At 44.0% G+C, this 23,572-nt stretch overlaps 1 protein-coding gene across 1 annotated transcript in view; it reads right to left on the bottom strand.

Moving 5' to 3' along the window:
• LOC126199424 (uncharacterized) overlaps nt 1-23,572 on the bottom strand; it is a gene marked incomplete at its 5' end in the record, with an annotated part of 737,054 nt that overhangs the window by 589,611 nt on the left and 123,871 nt on the right. The window contains one exon of the mRNA XM_049936342.1: nt 6,753-6,918. Within this exon, the coding sequence (XP_049792299.1) occupies nt 6,753-6,918 (166 nt within the window). The remainder of the gene's footprint in view (nt 1-6,752; nt 6,919-23,572) is intronic.

Below are 23,572 nucleotides of genomic sequence, written 5' to 3'. Positions count from 1 at the left end.
ATATATAAAACTATAAAACTTCTTGTCCTTCCTGACGTTTCGTTGCCTACTGCGGGCAACATCTTCCGAGGTGAGTCGGCGACTGGCTGCTAGGCGCTGGAGGTCCCGCTTATATAGAGCGCTTAGATGGCGCCACCACTCATCACGTGCTTTCGACTTTAAAACTATCTCTGGCTAGTGTGGCACCCCTTAGCTACCCCAGGTGTGTATAAAATTCCGTGTAGCTGTGGCATGGTCTATATTGGAACAACTAAAAAGAGTGTTAATACCTGCCTAACGGAACACAAAAGGAACTATGGATTGGGACGTATTGGCAAATCAGATGTAGCGGAACACGTTTTCAAAGACGGTGATCATGAAACAAAAATTTGTGAGACAAACGTGATAGCTAGGACCTCACATTATGATACCCGCATGTATAGAGAAGCTATAGAGATCTACAAGCAAGAAAATAATTTTAATAAAAAAGGAAGAATGATTAAAACTAGACAAGATATGGCGGTCGACTTTGCACCAACGAAGTGACAATCGATTACCTGTAATCGAGAGATATGGCACTAGCCAGAGATAGTTTTAAAGTCGAAAGCACGTGATGAGTGGTGGCGCCATCTAAGCGCTCTATATAAGCGGGACCTCCGGCGCCCAGCAGCCAGTCGCCGACTCACCTCGGAAGATGTTGGCCGCAGTAGGCAACGAAACGTCAGGAAGAAGTTTTATATATGGACCACGGCAATTCAGCGCGGAAGTTTTAATTAATGATAAACAATGAATTTTGTTTTTTGATGAACGGGAAATTCAAAAAGTTTTTTCCACATGTTTCTGAAACTAATAAACATAAACAATGAATTTTATTTTTTGATGGACGAGAAATTCAAAACGTTTCTTTCCACACCTTTTTATCAGTGTTCAATACTTTGATTTAAAGATTCCCGCACTTGCAGATGCCAGTGTGGCTGTGCTCGATGCTGTTGGCAAAAGAAGTCGTTCGAATTAGTCTCCAGCCGCACAGCGAACGGATTTCTGCGGACTCTTTGTGAAACTATGGCGGACAAGTTCGACGTCTGTGTCACACACTCGGGGACGGCCCGGCGATTTACCTTTACACAAACGACCTGTTTTTCAGAATTGTTCATGCCATCGTCTAATGCTCTGTGCTATAGGAGGATCCACATCAAACCTAGTACGAAAGTCACGCTAAACAGTTATTAGTGACCCGCACTGCGCAAAACATAGAACACAAAACGCTTTCTATTGTCTCGACACCATTTTTACGAGAACTGACGTAGGTGCACATTGGTGCGAGGCCAACGAGAAATTTCTCGTTGGCCTCGACATTGCTGCTACCTAGCAGGAACCATGTAAAACTAGAGAGTTTGTTCTTTCCACCAGTATGTTGTTCACGCACATATCTCAAATAACATAATAGTTATGATTTTTTTAAATTAGATGATTCTTTTGTTGTTAACGCACATATCTCAAACAACATAATAGTAATGATTTTTTTTAATTGGATGATTCTTTTTGATACATCCCGTATAATTACATACGGATCCTGAGTAAACCAAAGAAAGGCGAAAGTGATAAGGCGTAGTAGAAATGAGATAAGCGAGAAATTTACCATTAAAATTGTGAACCATGAAGTAGACCAAGTGAAGGAATTCTGCTACTTTGGAAGAAAATAAGGTAAAAGGTCTGTCTAAAAAGTATCCGACCTTTGATTTTCCCGCGAAAAATAGAAGATAGTGCGGTGCCACTGCACACAGTAAAGGAAGAGACCTTTATGCTCATGCGTGAATTTTGTCCCAACCTTCCAGCGCGTCAGTCGCTGCCTGTCGGTCGCTGAGTGAGGTGCTACTCAACGTGTTCGTCGGATTATCGATTCTCTCAAGCTGACTGAACATGCTGAGCAAAGATACTGCATCAAATTTTGTCAAAAGCTTTTGTGATTCTCACAGCGAAACAATTCGTAAGATTCAGCAGGTGTTTGGAGAAGATGCGATGGGTGTAACACAAATTAAGGAGTGGTTCAACCCATTCAAAAATGTCCGCACATTAGCGGAGACTGACCGGCGTTCTGGCAGGCCCCAAACTGCTCGGAGTGCAGCTGTTGTTGAGAGGGTGCAAAATTTGGCGATGGCAGATGGTCGTTTGACCGTGCGGGAGATTGCCCGAGAGGTTCGAGCGAGTAAAGAGTCTGCACGTGCAATTTCGCAAGACGATTTGAACATGCACCCAGTGGCTGCTAAATTCGTGCCCAAGTTGTTGTCTCCGGAACAAAAATACCTTCGTTTCGACGTTGCACAGGACCTTCTGGACACCACCATCACTGATCCTGGTTTCCTGAACACTGTGATAACTGGAGATCAGTCATGAGTGTACGGGTACACCCAGAAACAAAAAGACAGTCGTCGCAATTGAAGCATCCCGAATCTCCAAGGCCGAACAAAGTGCGGCAGGTACGAAGCAAAATCAAGGTGATGCTGACTCTCTTCTTTGATATCCGTGGAATTGTGCATCACCAATACGCACCGGAAGGACAAACAGTGACAAAGGAATACTATCAAGATGTTCTCCGGCGACTCCGTGACGCAGTTCGGCGCAAAAGACCAGACATGTGGACGGCAAAAAACTGGGAACTGCATCACGACAACGTCCTCGCACATTCATCCCACTTGATCCTAAATTTCTTGGCCAAACGTGGAATTACATCCGTTCGCCAAATTCCCTACTCTCCAGACATGGCTCCTTGCGACTTCTGGTAGTCTACAAAATTGAAGACGCCACTGAAAGGATCCCGTTTTGAGAGTAGACAAGAGATAATGCGGAACACGATGACGGAGCTGAACACCATTCCAAAAGAAGTCCAGCAGTGGAAGGATCGGTGGGCTAAGTGTGTGCAAGCACAAGGGGCCTACTTTGGTGGAGATTAGGGTCCCAACCCCGCCAGGTATTGGAAATATTTTTTGTGGCCAAAGGTCGGATACTATTTAGACAGGCCTCGTATGACGGACGAAGCAGGTGAACGTAACAAGTAGACTGGCACAGTCAAAAAGGGTATTCCTTTCGAAGAAAAGTCTTCTAGTATCAAACATAGACCTTAATTTGAGGAGGAAATTTCTGAAAATGTACGTCAGTTGCACAGAATTGTTTGGAAGTGGGGAAATACGAAAAGATGAAATTCGAAGCGTTTGAGATGTGGTGCCGTAGAAGAATGTTGAAAACTAAGTGGACTGATAAGGTAAGGAATTAGGAGGTTCTCCGCACAATAGGTGCGGAAGGAAATATGTGGAAAACATAGACAAGAAGAAGGGACAGGATGATAGGACACGTGTTAAGACATCAGCGAATCCTCTACACGGTACAGCAGACAGCTATAGAGAGTAAAAACTGAAAGTGAAAACAAATAGTGCAATATATCCAACAAATAATTGATTATTGGTTCTCGGAATTGAAGAGATTGCTACAAGAGGGAAAGTCACGACAGGCCACATAAAGGCTGTCAGAAGACTCATGATCCTAAAGAAAATTTAATGTACTGCTGAAATTACACTGTGCAGCAAAATTAATGAATCACTTTTAGAAACTTCGTAACTGTCTCCCATCTCAAACATAACTTTGAAATCTGGCTCGAAGGTCCCTACAACTTTCCTCTGTAGTGGTGCAAAAGCGCGAGCCCTGGGACGTAACCATCTGGCTCGGTGATGCTTCAAACACCAAGGTAAAGACACATAAGAAACAAGTTCATGTAAGCTCTAAGGTGGATTAATGATGTCTCATTGGCACTGAACCTTACCACAAATCTGCCGCCAACGTGGACATGTCCCACGACGGGAAAGTCGTCAAACCTACTCTTACCTACGTTTCATAGACCCTTTTAGCGCCTCTGCGATGGAGGTCAGAAACGCAACACCGAGCGTTGATATCCGGTGGCTTTCTTATGGGTGGCCGAGAATGACAAATTAGACACAACACCAGTTAGAACCTACACGAAAAAGCCTCTTGGGATGACATAAAGAGCGTCAATGAAACCGCCTCTTCCCTTGGGGCGTTAATTCCCAAATATTTCGCGGTAGAACACGACAGTTCGCAGTGCAATGAGCAGCAGGAAGACGTACTGTACGACTTAGACTCTGCTGACACCCCATGGGCCTCGTTGTTTCAGCACTACTTCCAAGGACATCGTGCGGCTCAAACCACATTATACGTGGTCTGGTCCCTTTGGTGTGTACTGTGACCGTAATTTTTGCTCTGGCATGTAGAGTGGAACCACTGGGGGCCGTTCAGGACCATTCGACGAAATCTAAACGCGGTTCGAAGCAGCAACGCGCATTTCTGCTTTTCCACCACTCATCTGTTTCGCGTCCTCCTGTGGTGCGAACGCAGTTGCTTTGGGGGGGGGGGGGGGGTGTAAAAATGAGAACATGTGCATGAATAAAGTGGCAAAGGGTCACTCTAAGACCCCTCCCCCCACCCCCCACCTCTCGGGGGGAACCGTTGTTGAGCACGTTACAAATGTACCGGTCACAAACTTCGGCACAAATTTAGCCTCACGGCTGCTCTAGCGCTCAGAGTTAGGCAACCCCTTCGACACACGCTATATGGGGTTTGTCTGCTTTCCCGTTCAGACTTCGTTGAATGATTCAAATGGCTCTGACCACTATGGGACTTAACTTCTAAGGTCATCAGTCCCCTAGAACTTAGAACTACTTAAACCTAACTAACCTAGGGACATCACACACATCCATGCCCGAGGCAGGATTCGAACCTGCGACCGTAGCGGTCACGCGGTTCCAGACTGTAGCGCCTAGAACCGCTTCGTCGAATGGTCTCGAACGGTCGCTAACTGTTCCATCCTGTATACCGTAGCACAAATTGCGGTCGAGATACACTCCAAAGGGGTCAGATGACATTCTGTGGGGTTGCAGCTCCACTGTATTGCTAGAGAAGTGTTGAATCGATCGAGGGGTGTTAGCGATATCAGAGGCAATCAAGAACATCGCTCCGTTGCACATCGCACAGAGGACACTTCACACTGTAGCTCTAGACCGCGAAATGTGTGTAAACGAAAGCCTCAAAGGAAGGAGTGGTTTCATTGACGCTCTTTATGTCACACCCTGAGGCCTTGTTGTTGTTGTTGTTGTTGTGGTCTTCAGTCCTGAGACTGGTTTGGTGCCTCTCTCCATGCTACTCTATCCTGTGCAAGCTTCTTCATCTCCCAGTACTTACTGCAACCTACATCCTTCTGAATCTGCTTAGTGTATTCATCTCTTGGTCTCCCTCTATGATGTTTACCGTCCACGCTGCCCTCCAATGCTAAATTTGTAATCCCTTGATGCCTCAGAACATGTCCTACGAACCGGTCCCTTCTTCTTGTCAAGTTGTGCCACAAACTCCTCTTCTCCCCAATTCTATTCAATATATTCCTCATTAGTTATGTGATCTACCCATCTAATCTTCAGCATTCTTCTATAGCACCAAATTTCGAAAGCTTCTATTCTCTTCTTGTCCAAACTATTTATCGTTCCACTCCATACATGGCTACACTTCATACAAATACTTTGAGAAACGACTTCCTGACGCTTAAATCTATACTCGATGTTAACAAATTTCTCTTCTTCAGAAACGCTTTCCTTGCCATTGTCAGTCTACATTTTATATCCTCTCTACTTCGACCATCATCAGCTATTTTGCTCCTCAAATAGCAAAACTCCATTACTACTTTAAGTGTCTCATTTCCTAATCTAATTCCTTGAGGCCTTTTCGTGTCTATTCCGAGTAGCGGCGTGACTGAAAAGTGTTATCGGGAAGAAAACGGCGTGATTTCAACGCTGGGTGTTGGGGTTCTGACCTCCATCGCAGAGCCGTCCAGAAAATAGGTAAATGTGGGGAAGAAGGGGTGTGGCGACCTTCCCATCACGGTGGCGTTGGGAAGAATTGTGGTGAAATTTGATGTCTGTGTGACATCATTAACCCACCTTACAGCTCATACGAGTTTTTGAGAGTTGCCCCTTTCTTGCAAGTGTCGGCACCTTTGTGATCGAAGCATTGTCGAGCCAGAGAAAGACGTCGCAAGGCGCCACACTTTTATATCATTACAAAGGAAAGTTGTATGCACCTTTGGGCCATATCTGAAACTGTGTCGGAATGAGAAACATTACGGGATTTCGAAAAAGTGATCCTTTAATTTCGTTGAACGGTATAAGTTCTCGACTACAGAATGGAAAAATAAAACTGCCCAGGAAAATACTTCATGAGCCTAAAGACGGGCAACCCAGCATACATTGTTTTCCATGGATATGGATGATGTAAGTTGAATTACCTACCTCAAGGTGCACGAAAAGTTTCCAGGCTAGTTTTATTTCACCTATCCAGTTTTTGAAAGGAATAGACAGCAGAACAATACAAAAATGGGAAGAGCTTACCTCTTCCGGCTTATGCGGAGACTGCTGGTGGGGATGGTGCTGGTGGTGGTGCGGCGTGTGCTGCTGGTGTTGGTGGTGGTGATGGTGATGGTGGTGGTGATGCAGGCTGGCAGGCTCCGGGGAGACGCGGCGTGGTTTGGGCGGGGCGTTGGCGTACAGCGGGGGTGGCGGCACTGTCAGGACGGCCGCCTGCGGACCGGCCGCCGCCGAGGGGGCGGGCGCGGCGGCGGATGCGGAGGCGGCTGCGGCGGCGGCGGCTGCGGCGGCGGCGGCTGCGGCGTTGGCGGCGGTGAGCGCCGGCAGCGGAGACGGGATGCGTGACGTCACGGGGGCGGCGGGGGACTTGGAGCGGGCGGCGGCGGCCGCGGCGGAGGGCGACTTGGAGCGCACACCTGCCCCCGGCGCCACCCCCACGCGGTAGCCGTGGAAGCCGCTGTCACTGTCGTCGGCGCTGGCGCTGGCGTTCACCTGCGACGAGGCCGACGAGACGCTGGGCCTGCGGGACAGACGGAAGTTCCTGCAGAGAGCGCGCCACACTCACACGTCACACGCCGCTGGTGACGCTGCTGCAGATTATTTGTTAAGAGTAGCGACACATCAGCGCCCTTTATCACGCTAGACGCTGTGAAATAGCTGAACGTCTAGAACGGTCACCAAGTTTCCACCGCGGGTTGCCTATCTACGAGGAGCGTTTGAAAAGTCTGTGCAAAAATAAAAACTACTTACGTGTTTGGGGTAAACCTTTTTTAGTTTTCGACATAGTCTCCTTTTAGACTTATACACTTCGTCCAACACTGTTCTAATTTGATGATCCCTTCCGAATAACAGGTATTGTCCAAGTCTGCAAAATAGCTATTAGTTGCTGCATTCACCTCCTCGTTTGAATAAAATCTTTGTCCTGTCAGCCATTTCCTCAAATTGGGGAACAAGTGGTAGTCCGAGGGAGCCAAGACTGGAGAATAGGGAGGATGTGAAAAAATTGGAATCCAATTTCCATTAATTTTGGACCACAACTGCTGAGGTTTGTGCTGGTGCATTGTCGTGATGGAAAAGGACCTTTTTTTTTGCGGTCTAATCGCCGGCGTTTTTCTTGCAGCTCGTTTTTCAAACGGTCCAATAACGATGAATAATATTCACAAGTAATACTTTTACTCTTTTCCAGATAGTCGATGAGGCTTCTCCCTTACGAATCCCAAAAGACAGTCGCCATAACCTTTCTGGCCGACGGAATGGTCTTCGCCGTTTCTGGTGCAGTTTCTGCCTTGGTAACCCATTGTTTAGATTGTTACTTGGTCTCAGGAGTAAATGTATCCGTTTTTCATCAACAGTGACGAAACGATGCTTGAAGTCCTGCGGATTCTTCCTGAACAGCTGCAAGCCATGCTTGCAACACTTCATACAATTGCGTTTTTGGTCAAGCGTGAGCAATTGCGGAACCCATCTTGCGGATAGCTTTCTCATTTCCAAATGTTTATGCAAAATATTATGTACCCATTCATTCGAGATGCCCACAGGACTAGCAATCTCACGCACCTTAAGTCTTCTGTCATCCATCACCATATCATTGATTTTATCAATGATTTCTGGAGTCATAACCTCCACAGGGCGTCCAGAATGTTCAGCATCACTTGTGTCCATATGGCCACTCCAAAAATTTTGAAACCACTTATCAACTGTTCTAATCGAAGGTGCAGAGTCACCGTAATGTTGATCAAGCTTCTGTTTAGTCTCCTGAGGCGTTTTGCATTTCATAAATTAATATTTATCACTACACGAAATTCTTTTTCGTATATTTCTTGGCAATCACTCGACTTACTTGATTCACACGAATTCCAAACACAAATAAATAGACAAATATGGCTGAAACTTGGTGTGTCTTCTTTCCAAAGATACTACTATCTAAACATGACCTCGATACGCGTTGGTGGTGCCATCTCTCGGACTTTGCACGGACTTTTCAAACGCTCCTCGTAATGGCTTCCAGGGCCAACAAAATTTTGACTTTCAATGTTTCGTACAATTATCGACCGACCTTAAAATTTAAATGCTGTCGTTATCTACTCATCGGCAGATATATTCTTACGTTAAAAGTTTAACACTATACGTCCAGCACTGAAGTTAGACACTGTGTACATGTCTCAAAGCAATGAAACTCACGGCGCCCGGATTACCCACATTTTACTCACCCAGAATCTGAGAATTAGATCACTTAGCGACTTCCAATAAACTTTACACGTAACTGCAAATGTAACGCTCTGTACATTTTCGCTGTGTATGCTGTAAAACTTCAGCATCAAGCATGTTCTTTCAGTTTTTCTGTACTACTAAATCTGTTAGCAACATATTTTGCAGGTAGTATCGACATACATCACTGAATGTACCTGCAGGATTACATCACTACACGATAAATGTGTCACGAGATATGACCTCACAAACATTGAGACGCGCAAAAATATAGCTTTTCTTTAAACGGAGTTCAAATAACGCAGACTATACCCATGCAATGTGTGGTAATGGGAGCACATAGAGACTTACAACAACCTTTACACATAATTTCAAAGCGCCTGAGTCTGAATCTTTAAAGAATCAGTAATTGGGAGGATTGCTGGTCTAATTCTATTCAGCAATCTGCGATTTTGATGAAAACGAGATCGATTGCGAGCAGTCGATCTATCCCAAAGCGACAGTTTCAGACGAAAACTGCTTTGTAAACCATATCCCAAAAATTCCACGTAATAGAAGCTGGTTCTGATGTAACATAAAAGACATTTTCGGTCACTACACGAAACTGGCTTGAAGTTACCCGTCCCTTTCCACCTCGATATTTTTATTTCTTCTTATTTTATCAGTTTTCTTCGTGAGATTCAAGTTTTCGTTCTTGGCTTGTCTTCTAAAAAAATCTTCAGGTTCAATAACATGTATTGGAAGTCAGAATCTCCTCTTACTCAGACTTACATACCAGGTTTTGTCACGAATAACTTCCACCTACTAGTTTCCACCAACGAGTTTCAGAAGTAACACAGTATACACATGTATTGTGATTATTAAGACATTTTATTTGCTACTCCTATTCAAAACAGTATTAATTCGCGATAAAAATCAATTTGCTGTCACAGTTGCACATGTCACCTAAAATGACTAAACTATTTTTAGATTTTAAATCACCACAAAGTGATTATTATAAAATGAGTATGACATTGTATGATTAGAACTAATTACTGTTAGTTATTGCACTGATAATAAACGACGTACTAAACTCGTCTCTGCCTTAGATATATTATCATCTCTTGGATTTTATTATCAGTATGACTATTAATGTTGTTTCCAGAATGAGATTTTCACTCTGCAGCGGAGTGTGCGCTGATATGAAACTTCCTGGCAGATTAAAACTGTGTGCCCGACCGAGACTCGAACTCGGGACCTTTGCCTTTCGCGGGCAAGTGCTCTACTGCCAGAAGTAAAGCTGTGAGGACCGGGCGTGAGTCGTGCTTCGGTAGCTCAAATGGTAGAGCACTTGCCCGCGAAAGGCAAAGGTACCGAGTTCGAGTCTCGGTCGGGCACACAGTTTTAATCTGCCAGGAAGTTTCATTAATGTTGTTATTTAACAACCTAATTAAACTGTGATGCGGAAAGCTTTGTGTGTTAAAGCTGGTTCTGTTTTGAAAGGCGGTCTGATAGACGTATTCCTGAAGTGTGCTGAATGTTTACCTGAGAGTAAAACAGGCTTTAACGTAATCAGGGGCTTTAACGTAATCAGCTAGGTCCATCACTTACGTGATACATGTGGAATGTGTTATGTCAACAACTCTACACATACTCATTAAAAACTGTGTTATTTGGATACAGCTCAGTCATTTACACGTACGTAATTGACTCGTTACTTCTATCCAAGAAATAGGTTATTGTAAAAGTGCTAACACCTGCAACCATTTTTTTCTCACTTGCTACCTCATTTATGCTTCATCATACAAATAAGAAAAACTGTGTCTTTTATAACTGAATATCTCACTTTACTTGTGTCTTAACACATGTTTCGCCTATTCTTGTTACCCACCATCAGTGGTCTGTGATACAATGAAAATCATTTAATTATGCATGTTTTGATAGGAGATCTTTAGTGATTCTTGGCACCTCGTTTCAATTATCTGTTTACAAGTAAACGGTCCTGCTTTTTTTACACTTAATTTTTATGTTCTTTCGATGGATCCATGTGTTACGATATCATATGCCTCATAGACGAACCACAAGAACATATAAACAGTTTACACAAGCAGATAAATAACATACAGCACAACATTTAATTCACTGTGTAAATAGAATCAGAATATAACAACAGTAAGAGATTCTGATTTTGCAGAAAGGAAACAACAACAGACACCATAACACACAAGAAAGCCAACCGCCCACATTCACAGAAATTGGCAGCCATCACATACGTGATATACAGACTGTGAAAAACGTCTCTAAGCAGAAAGAAGAAGGAAGAAGAACTAAACATGATCCTCAACAGAGCACAAAACAATTAATACAACAGCAGGACAGGACACAAGCTACGCAACACTATTAAAATGAAATACATACAGAATACAGGAAAATTAAACACAGTCCAGATATAGGAACACTTAACAGTAGAATCAACACTCATACCACAAATTCGTCCCTTATTACAAAGACAAAATGGCACACCAGAACCAGCCCACACATTAGATTAGTAACATCTTCAAAAAACATAAAATTAATATACCCATCAAGATAAATAACAAATACAAAAGTAATAAAACGTGTGACAGGAGAGAAAAATAAATACAACAGTTCAGGAACATATGGACTGCCATATAATGGCTGCAACTCTAAATATATTGGAATGCTTACAAGAAATTATAATCTCAATTACGAAGAATGTATAAGGTCTACGAAGAGTGAATTTACCCACTCTACATATGCAGCTTATCTACTAAAAGAAAACCACCGCCACATTGTGGTGAAAACTGACATTGCAGTCTTGTCATAACAAAAAAGGAGGGAATGCTCACTTTGCGGGAAGAATATTTCATACAGAACGATATAAATAAAAGAATGAAAATATGCTGTATGAAAAAAAAAAGCAACGGCAGAAGGACAACATTCTCGCTAATTCATAAATTACGATAAGAGAAACAAACACACACACACACACACACACACACACACACACACACACACACACATGCTCCCTCCATCCTCTAAAGCTCCAATAATCCCCCAGACAGCGCTACAGCCCGTCAGCAATACCACGTGCAATGTGCAACAGGTTATCTCCAATTAAGTATTGAAATGTGACCTACAAACTGCATGCATCTAGTTCATACAGAAGAATCATGGAACATGGAAGAGACATAAGAATGAATAAAAATGAAAAAAAAAGGTGCATGGATTTGTAAATAGATAATTCAAACGAGCTGCCAAGAATCATTAGAAATGGTAATGGAACTGTACAGTACATTATTTTTCCGTCTTTAGTTAGAGAATCTGAGGCCACATTACAGTTCATAACATAATCCAATGGGGTCGAAATTGCAAATTATGTTTTCTATAATTTTGACGTGAATGTGTATTGATGAAGCACAAAGCTGATACAAGATTAACTACTTCATGAGATACAGAATTATTTTTGTATTTATAATGTAATGCACAGTTTTATTCATTTGTGAAGTAGAGCATGTTTAGATTTAGTATTATAATCAACAGAACACTGTATTTCTTTTTGTTTTCATAAATATTAATCAAACTGTAATTATTTGGTCAATAATATCGAACATATCGATCAGGTAAACATATCTTTGTACAGACACGTATATATCCCTGTTCTTGTTCGCTCGGAATGTGTGTAACGTTTTGGCAGGAGGCAACTGTCATGTAGTTTTTAGAAAAGTAGTTCCTGTTGTGAGATTAACAGATAGAAGTTAGCATTCTTGACAATTCATGCTTTTAATAGCTGAAGACTTATGATCTACAATACTCACGCAATAACTGTGTAAGAGTTGGATAAATTAACAATATTTTTAAACTTGGTGTTTTTTATTGTGGTAAAGGGAGTGGAGGGGCTAAAAATCTCTTATTAAAATGTATAATTAAATAATTTTCTGATGCCAGAACGAAGGCTTTCATGACCGGATGACATTGCAAGGCAGGAAGACTCAACGGAGGAGCATCGCGTCTGAAGATGTACAGCACAGTTCTGGACGAAACGTTACGAAAGAAGAGCTTTGTGGACCACTATCTTATACCCCGAAAGGTTTACCAGCAATAACTAATTTTCTTTGTGTTATAGGTCGCTGCTGACGTCTAGCGTGAACAGGTCAATCATGGGTGTTAAGACACAAATAACATTAAATATCCAGTAGCAAAATACGGAAGTTTTTCCTATCTATATGATGAAGTAGAATTAAATTAGCTACTGTTGATAACAGGTTCTTAAAGTACAACAGTTTAACATGGACTTGAAGTAAGTAGCGGTGCCTGTAAGGTACTTTATTTCCGCGAGTAGATTGCCAAAAAGTTTTGTGGTACTGCATTTCAGTTGTTCCTTGTTCAGTCCGAACGGCTCCAGAACAGCTGAGGACCGGGTACATCTTAATCATAATCCATTCCACGCAAGCAAACCTATTCATTGATGTGGTCTCGTGTAAATTATGCGTACGTCTTTCAACAAAACTGTTAAGCAGGCACGTATGACTATAGTGTGGGAAGGTGGGTTAGGCAGACAGTTCTATGTAGCTGTACAAAGAGATAGAACTGATTTGTATTCAGAGTAATAAATACGGTCCTAAATTTATAGGTCCCTCTTCTTGGAAACAGTTTCATTCTATTAATTTCGTTCTATTAATTCCTATTTCTATTATTTGTATTAATTTCGTTCTATGAAAGTTTTGTGGTACTGCATTTCAGTTGTTCCTTGTTCAGTCTGAACGGCTCCACAACAGCTGAGGACATCTTAATCATAATCCATTCCACGCAAGCAAACCTATTCATTGATGTGGTCTCGTGTAAATCATGCGTACGTCTTTCAACAAAACTGTTAAGCAGGCACGTATGCCTATAGTGTGGGAAGGTGGGTTAGGCAGACAGTGCTATTTAGCTGTACAAAGAGATAGAACTGATTCGTATTCAGAGTAATAAATACGGTCCTAAATTTAAAGGTCCCTCTTCTTGGAAACAGTTTCATTCTATTAATTTCGTCCTATTAATTCCTATTTCTATTATTTGTATTAATTTCGTTCTATGATTTTTCTATTCCGTTCTTTTAATTTTCGACAGTGGTCATATGCGTGTGAGCTGCGTTTGCGTGAATGTGTGTGTGTATGTTGTCTAGTTCAAAAGAAGGCCTTTTCACCTAAATATTAGTTGTTTAGGAGTCTTTTTGTTATGTCTATCTGCGACTAGCAATCTATCCTTTTCATAATATTGTAATTTTGAAAGACTTCATGTACCTGGGAGGACATTCTGATTTCCTCTAAAATCACTTAGGAATTAGCTCTGCCTGCAGATCATGTAGATCTCTAACAATTAAAGAGGGGGTACGTAAACCATATCTGGCCACCCCTCCCCTCTAGACTTTGAACTGGTGGACGAGTGGCCCCTCCTAGCCCCCCCCCCCTTCCCCTTTTCCTCGTACACTGTCTCCACTCCCCACCACCACTCCCCGTTGATACTCTGTTGCAGAAAGACGTCCTCAACTGTTTAAATTAAACGGATTAAAATATCGCCGTCATACTAAAAATGGAGGCAGTTCCGTAACAATAAAGGTAACGTAGCGACGTGGAACGTGGCGTTGGCAGACAGAGAAGTGTAAGCAACGGCCGCTGTGGCACCTCCTTCTTCTCACCGGTCGCCACCAGCTCTATCGACTGCCCTGGAGGGAGGAAGACAGGAAATCTGATGTATCCACATCAGCATCACAAGAATGCTTCAATTTTAGGTGGTGTACGCTTGTCTTACTTCGGTCTGATAGTGAGCTCACCCATCTAGTAGCAGGTCAACCTGCAGTTTAACGAGGAATCAATGTGGAAGTTACGTCAAGCACCATTTCTGATGAAACTGTCCTGATGCATTAGTTAATGAAATATGGATAATGTGGTACATTTTGCGAATCCTTGTAACAATGATGGAAACAGTCACGTAATTTAGTAATTGGACATGACTGCCTTAAGGAGTGCGACTAAATGTAAGTTTTTTTTCAAATTTATTTGACTTCAGTACAGTAGTCACGCTATAGTCATAGTAAATTACGGAAAATTTCCATGACTAGTTTCGGTGAAGCTCAGTCACCATTATCAAATATAACTAGCATGAAATAAGTCTGCTGTTAATTAGTAGAGCCTCAAATACAAGTAACATACCTGGTGTATACGTGTCGTGTATATTTGTCGTCTAAGCAAACAGTTGTTTCTCGGACACAGTGCTACCAAGTGCTGTGTACAAGATTGAAAGCTAAGTATTTTCACCTTTAAGACGTTGAGTTGTGGAGATTTTTGTCTCAGAGTTGATAATTAGTTTGGAGGCTATATATACAGATAATAATGTACAGTATTCATGCATAGATGTTATTATTTCGTTAACGTCATCAAGGTGCGTTCTGATGCATTCATCACTTACTGGTTGCACCTCATACTTGAGCAATGTATGTTTCAGAATAACAGCAGAATAACTAAGATTAATAAGACAAGATTTTCACTTGTCAAGTTCGTTATGCAGGTAGTTAGTCAACGCCAACCCTAATCCAACATATAAGATGTAGTGGACTGTTAAGGCAGCCAGTCCACAGTGAAGTAGCCGAAAGGGCACGCGTCAACTCACGCCGTCTGGCGTTAAGTCTGGAACAGGATTCGTAATGAATGTGATAAAGAAAAGAACGTAGCTACTAGAACACTTAACTTTTATATTGTCCTTTGGTATACAGCATTCTGGATGATACAAGTGAGACTATCTTGAGGTACATGCAACGTTACAAATGGTTAATGGCGCCTTGCTAGGTCGTAGCCATTAACTTAGCTGAAGGCTATTCTAACTGTCTCTCGGCAAATGAGAGAAAGGCTTCGTCAGTGTAGTCGCTAGCAACGTCGTCGTACAACTGGGGCGAGTGCTAGTCCGTCTCTCGAGACCTGCCTTGTGGTGGCGCTCGGTCTGCGATCCTGACAGTGGCGACACGCGGGTCCGACATGTACTAATGGACCGCGGCCGATTTAAGCTACCACCTAGCAAGTGTGGTGTCTGGCGGTGACACCACATAAGACGTTAAGATTTTAACGTTCTGTATAGATAAAGGCTTCACAGCAATCAAATGCAGTGATGTAGATTCTTACTGCATAACGAGGTTCAATTTTACATGATAATTTCACAGTATCGTTCCCTATGACAAAGGTGTTGTGGTTAAATGTTACTTATGTTTCAGGTCCACCTAATTAATAGCAGACTTATTTCATACTTCTGATGGCGCACAAAACCTGTCTGCTCTGCGAAGACTATGTTCCCTGTGACCACGCTCTCTTCACACGCCAGTTTCTCACCGGAAGAAAGATTATTGTACTTCTGGTCCCACACTTTTCGCGATATTTGCCTCCTGCGGACTTTATCACCTTCCAGTAACTGAAGATACAGCTCAGAGGTCGCCATATTGCAACCATTACGGAGATCCAGCGTGAATAGCAGAAGGAGCGTGACAGACTTCGAGGACACCTTTCAGCAGTGGGAGCAACTCGGAGAGCACTTGTTTAAGAGCGGTGACTATACTGATGGTGACAGTGTGTAAATGTAGCGCCATTGTGCCCCTGAGATCAGCCGTCGACGGCACCGCGCACAATTTATTTGTTGTGCAGGTTGCAGTGATCTCAGCCCCTAGAATGCAGACACCACATGGAACTTTGCAACCCCGGAACTCCTCGGCCAGTAGAAGGCGTCAAAGCACTTCGACCAGGTCACCATGTGGTGTACGTGGCGATAGTAGAGGTCCTAAGCAAAACCACCTCTTCACAAATCTGCGATGTCATCTGGCAAAAATTGCCCCGCACTTATGTGTCCATGAGGCGGCTATTTAGGCCATTGCACGACCCTCTGGAGAGGTTCCGTCAGCCAGCAACCTGAAAGTCTCCGTTACGCTGCGTCAAGGACTTGGCCATCGACCTCTGGACAGCAAGCCACCTCCTCAGCTGCGAATCTTAAGTGGTCAATGACACGTTGTATAATTGCACTGTTGTTCTTGTACCCAACAAGACAGTGTCAGACTGGAAGTTTCTATCCTTTTTAGACTTGGATATTTCATTACTGTTGGCTGTCAACATTTTTTCTGTGAAGTATGCTGTAAGAATTGTTAAGTGTTTATCTGTTTTGACTGCAGCTTTGATTGGGGCTTTGGTTTTAAAACTGAAGTGAGAACTTACATTTCCGTTTTAACCTAAAGGTATTACGATTTCAAGACTCTGCTCGTTAAGAGAGCGCGTGACTATAGAAATTTAATTCACTGTTTTTAACGTAAAGCTCTTCTGACTTTAAGATTGTGTTCACTGAAGTGTGGGTAACTCTTTCAATTACCACGGAACTTATTTATTTAGTTTGTGGTTCTGGAAGTGTAAACGGCTCCGTTATTTACGAACCATCATTTATTTTACAAGAAATGTATTCGACAGTTGCAGGTAGGAACAATCATCTTATCGTATCATTCATTTTGTTTCATTTACTGAATGGCTAGAATCCATTTCGTTTCACAGATTGAAAAACCGTTCTTTCTTTTGTGTCATTGTGGAGAATAGTTTTGTATAAACTGTATTTAATAAACATTTATTTGTTCCCTATACCGGGGCTGTTTGCTGGTGGTTGCCAATTATTCAGGATAATTTGTTGTGATATCTGAGAGGCAATTAAGTTTTATGTAAGCAAGAGCAAGAAGTGTAGAATGCGAGATGACTCTTTACTCAGTATCGACACACAGTCCAGACTGGAAACATACGGAGCATTTTGCCGATTGCACTAAGTTCAGGCCTTTAAGTGTTGGAAACAGAGGAAAACATTCGGAAACGCGCAGAGCGGGTACAAGGCTCCTCGTTTCCCCGGCGTGCGGAGCCGAACGTCCATTGTAGCGAGTTTTTAGCCGAGAGGCAAATTCTAGCGGTATTGCATTCCCCGGCGGAGCGCGCGCGCCGGTATCTGGAAACAAGGCAGGGCGGCAGGTGCGTGTGACAGTTGACACTCGGGGCCTACTTTCGCCCGCGAGTTACGAGTTGCACTCAGCGGCGCAGTCCAACGTTCCGGCGCGGCTGTGGGGTGGCAGGGTGGGAGGGAGCAAGAGTACGAGTGTGTGTGGGGGGAATGGGGGGGAGGGGGGGGAGGCGTACGGCGAGGCGTGGAGGAGCGCGCTTATCCGCTCGCCGAGTGACGACGTGACGGGAACTCGATACACGCGCCGGCGGCCGGATAAAAAGGTCACATCCCGCCACACCCCGCCTAGGTCTCTATGGTCCGCGCACAGTGTTCACTCCACACGGAGGCCCACACCGCAATCTAGAGTACCTAGACACGTGCAATGTGTTGTCGTTAAGTGATCAGTAACCCGTACGAGATTTCTTACCGCTAATGGTAGTAGTACCTACACTCCGCTAGCCAGCAAGCGGTGTGTGGCGGAGGGCACAATTCGCGCCAAAGTCATATTTCCCCCCTTGTGTTCCACTCGCGGATCGCGCGAGGTAAAAACAACTGTCTGAACGCCTCAGTATGAGCTCTTATTTCTCTTATCTTTGAATGGTGATCATTGCGCGCGATTTGAAAGTTGGTGGTAATAATATATGCTCTACATCCTCGGTGAAGATGGGATTTCGTAACTTAGTGAGCAGCCCCTTCTGTTTAGCACGCCGTCTATCTGCAAGTGTGTCCCACTTCAAACTTTCTATGACATTTGTAACGCTCTCGCAATGGCTAAATGTACCAGTCACGAATCTTGCCGCTCTTCTTTGGACCTTCTCGATCTCTTGAATCAGACCCAACTGGTAAGGCTCCCATACAGACGAACAATACTCCAAGACTGGACGAACTAACGTATTGTAAGCTACTTCCTTTGTTGAAGGACTGCATCGCTTCAGGATTCTACCAATAAACCCCGATCTAGAGTTCGCCTTACCCGTTACTTGTGTAATCTGATCGTCCCATTTGAGATCATTTCGAATAGTCACACCCAGATACTTGACGGATGTTACCGCTTCCAAATACTGGCATTTATTCTGTACTCGTACATTAATGGGGATTTTCGCCTTGTTATACGCAGTAGGTTACACTTACTAATATGGAGAGATAACTGCCAGTCATTACACCACGCATTTATTTTCTGCAAATCCTCATTGATTTGTTCACATCTTTCGTGTGATACTATTTTCCTGTAGACTACACCATCACCGGCAAACAGTCTAAGGCCGCTGTCAATACCATCAACCATATCGTTTATGTAAATCGTAAAAAGCAGAGGACCTACAACGCTGTCCTGGGGCACACCCGAAGTTACGCTTGTTTCTGTTGAAGTCACCCCGTTCAGGACGACATACTGCTCCCTGTCTGTTAGAAAACTTTCTATCCAACCGCATACGTCATCGGATAGACCGTAAGCGCGCACTTTACGTAGCAAGCGACAGTGCGGAACTGAGTCGAACGACTTTCGAAAGAGTCGAGAAATATGGCATCAACCTGGGAGCCGGTATCTAGAGCCTGTTGTATATCATGCACAAAGAGGGCCAGCTGTGTCTCGCATTACCGCTGTTTCCTAAAACCGAGCTGGTTTCTGCACATGAGCTTTCCAAAGTCTAGAAAGGTCATGTCTAATACAAATCGATGTCAGTGAAATTGGCCGGTAATTGTGTGCATTTGATTTTCTACCCTTTTTATAGATTGCTATGACGTGGGCCTTCTTCCAGTCCCGTGGAACTTTCCGTCGTTCCAATGATCTCTGATAGATTATGGATAAGAATGGTGCTATATTTGTAGCATAGTCAACATAAAATCTTACGGGGATACCGTCTGGGCCAGATGCCTTCCTGGCATCTAAGGATCTTAACTGTTTTACAATCCCAGATACACTAAACATTATGTCAGCCATCCTTTCGTTTGTTCGATAACTGAAAGTGGGAATGGTGCTGCAGTTCTCTACCGTGAACGTGTTTTTGAAAGCTAGGTTTAGAATTTCGGCCTTCTGTTTATCATCATCAGTTACATCACCCGTACTGTCAGCAAGAGAAGACATTGAATTATTTGTAGCGTTCATAGATTTTACGTACGACCAACATAAAAAGACATTACAATGAAACGAACACCCTTGGCTGCTTACAGGCTAAGGGTGTTCGTTTCATTGTAATTTCATTCTAACGAGGTGCTTGGTCACCGATGGTATCTGTTCTTTCGGACATGTCCGAAAGAACAGATACCATCTTAGCATATGAAAGGACATGTTCGTTTACATAATTTTTTATTTATTTAACCTGGCAAAATCAGGGCCATCAGGACCCCTCTTACATCCAGCTAGGCATTCTTCATATTTTGCATCACTTACGATTCTAAGTACCTCCGCGGATTCAGAAGATGGCTGTGCGAAAACTTCAAGGCACGCACAAGATAAATATACACTGACGAAAAAAAATCGAAAATTATTATTGTAAAGTAATTAAATTTAGGATATACATTTGTCTAGGTGACGTATTTAAGTGATTTAATATTGCAAGATCATAGATTAATGCAAGCGTGAGATAGACTATTGAAGCTGTGAAATGCTAGTGCATTAATAACCGGTGTAACCACGCAAAAGTGTACACATTGCGTTATGCAAGTGCCGGATGTCAGTTTGTGGGATGGAATTCAACGCCTGTCTCACTTGGATCGTTAATACACGGACGGTAACTTCTGTTAGTGGATGACGCAAGAGTTGTCGTCCGATGGTGTCACATATGTTATCGACTGGAGACAGATCTGGTGGTTGAGCAGGCCAAGGTAACATGTCGACACTCCACAAAGCATGTTGGGTTACAACAGTTGTATGTGGGTGACCGATTTACAGGGTGTTACAAAAAGGTACGGCCAAACTTTCCGGAAACATTCCTCACACACAAATAAAGAAAAGATGTTATGTGGACATGTGTCCGGAAACGCTTAATTTCCATGTTAGAGCTCATCTTAGTTTCGTCCACCTACGCTCAATGGAACAAGTTATCATGATTTCATACGGGATACTCTACCTGTGCTGCTGGAACATGTGCTTTTGCAAGTACGACACAACATGTGGTTCATGCGCGATGGAGCTCCTGCACATTTCAGTCGAAGCGTTCGCACGCTTCTCAACAACAGATTCTGTGACCGATGGATTGGTAGAGGCGGACCAATTCCATGGCCTCCACGCTCTCCTGACCTTAACCCTCTTGACTTTCATTTATGGGGGCATTTGAAAGCTCTTGTCTGTGCAACCCCGGTACCAAATGTAGAGACTCTTCGTGCTCGTATTGTAGACGGCTGTGATACAATAAGCCATTCTCCGGGCCTGCATCAGCGCATCAGGGATTCCATGCGACGGAGAGTGGATGCATGTATCCTCGCTAACGGAGGACATTTTGAACATTTCCTGTAACAAAGTATTTGAAGTCACGCTGGTACGTTCTGTTGCTGTGTGTTTCCATTCCATGATTAATGTGATTCGAAGAGAAGTTCAAAAAATGGTTGAAATGGCTCTGAGCACTATGGGACTCAACTGCTGTGGTCATCAGTCCCCTGGAACTTAGAACTACTTAAACCTAACCTAAGGACAACACACACAGCCATGCCCGAGGCAGGATTCGAACCTGCGACCGTAGCAGTCGCACGGTTCCGGACTGCGCGCCTAGAACCGCGAGACCACCATGGTCGGCCCGAAGATAAGTAATAAAATGAGCTCTAACATGGAAAGTAAGCGTTTCCGGACACATGTCCGCATAACATATTTTCTTTCTTTGAGTGTGAGGAATGTTTCCTGAAAGTTTGGCCGTACCTTTTTGTAACACCCTGTACTGCTGGGAAACATCCTCTGCAGTGCGGCTCATGAATGGCAGCACAACAAGTCGTATCTCTAGACTGACGTATAGACCTGCAGTCAGAGTGCGTGGGATAACCACGAGAGTGCTCCGCTGTCATAAGACAACACACCCCAGACGATAACTCTAGGTGTAGGTCCAGTATGTATAACATGCAGACAGGCTGGTTGCTGGCTCCTTCTAACAAACAGACGACCATCACTAGCACGTAGACAGAACTAACTTTCACCAGAAAACACAACAGACCTCAACCCTGCCCTCCAGTGTGCTCTCGCTTGACACCACTGAAGTTGCAAATGGCGGTGTTTTGCGGTCAGTGGAATGCACGCTACAGGGCGCCTTGATCGATGCTGTCTTTGAAGTAAACGTCCGCCCCCGGTAGCTGAATGGTCAGCGCGACAGACTGTCAATCCAAAGGGCCCGGGTTCGATTTCCGGCTGGGTCGGAGATTTTCTCCGCTCAGGGACTTGGTGTTGTGTTGTCCTAATCATCATCATTTCATCCCCATCGACGCGCAAGTCGCCGAAGTGGCGTCAAATCGAAAGACTTGCACCCGGCGAACGGTCTACCCGACAGGAGGCCCTTGTCACACGACATTTCATTTCATTTTTTTGAAGTAAACGATTTGTAACAGTTCGTTGTGTCGCTTTGGTGCCAACTACTGCTCAAATTGCTGTTGCAGATGCAGTAAGATGTGGCAGAGCCATACGCCGAACACGATCGATCGTCTTTGCTCTTGGTACTCCATATGGCCATCCGTAACAGGGTCTTCTTGCGACCGTATATTCCCGTGAGGAACGCTGACGGCGATCACATACACTACTGGCCATTAAAATTGCTGCACCACGAAGATGACGTGCTACAGACGCGAAATTTAACCGACAGGAAGAAGATGCTGCAATATGGATGATTAGCTTTTCAGAGCATTCTCACAAGTTTGGCGGCGGTGGCGACACCTACAACGTGCTGACACGAGGAAACTTTCCAACCGATTTCTCATACACAAACAGCAGTTGACCGGCGTTGCCTGGTGAAACGTTGTTTTGATGCCTCGTGTAAGGAGGAGAAATGCGTACCATCACGTTTCCGACTTTGATAAACTTCGGATTGTACCCTATCGCGACTGCGGTTTATCGTATCGCGACATTGCTGCTCGCGTTGGTCGAGTTCCAATGGCTGTTAGCAGAATATGGAATCGGTGGGTTCAGGAGGGTAATACGGAACGCCGTGCTGGACCCCAACGGCCTCGAATCACTAGTAGTCGAGGTGACAGGCATCTTATCCGTATGGCTGTAACGGATCGTGCAGCCACGTCTCGATCCTTGAGTCAACAGATGGGGACGTTTGCAAGACAACAACCATCTGCACGAAGAGTTCGACGGCGTTTGCAGCAGCATGGACTATCAGCTCGGAGACCGTGGCTGCGGTTACCCTTGACGCTACATCACAGACAGCAGCGCCTGCGATGGTGTACTCAACGACGAACCTGGGTGCACGAATGGCAAAACGTCATTTTTTTTGGATGAATCCAGCTTCTGTTTACAGCATCATGATGGTCGCATCCGTGTTTGGCGACATCGCGGTGAACGCACATTGGAAGTGTGTACTCGTCATCGCCATACTGGCGTATTACCGGCGTGATGGTATGGGGTGCCATTGGTTACACGTTACGGACACCTCTTGTTCGTATTGACGGCACTTTGAACAGTGGACGTTACATTTCAGATGTGCTACGACCCGTCGCTCTACCCTTCATTCGATCTCTGCGAAACCCTACATTTCAGCAGGATAATGCACGACCGCATGTTGCAGGGCCTGTATGGGCCTTTCTGGATACAGAAAATGTTCGCCTGCTGCCCTGGCCAGCACATATTCCAGATATCTCACCAACTGAAAACGTCTGGTCAATCGCGGCCGAGGAACTGGCTCCAATGAATACCCGTTTATCACCTGCATTTCTTCTTGGTGTAGCAATTTTAATGGCCAGTAGTGTACAATGACTACATTCTTGCGAAATCTCTCTGCAGTATCACAGAAGGAACATGCATCTTCTCGTGGACCTATTAGACGACCTCGTTCAAACTC

Source organism: Schistocerca nitens, chromosome 8 (genome assembly GCF_023898315.1).
Source record: "Schistocerca nitens isolate TAMUIC-IGC-003100 chromosome 8, iqSchNite1.1, whole genome shotgun sequence".
NCBI classification, from domain to species: domain Eukaryota; kingdom Metazoa; phylum Arthropoda; class Insecta; order Orthoptera; family Acrididae; genus Schistocerca; species Schistocerca nitens.
The sequence above is the reverse complement of the archived record's forward strand: the minus strand, read 5'-3'. Positions and strand labels throughout refer to the sequence as shown.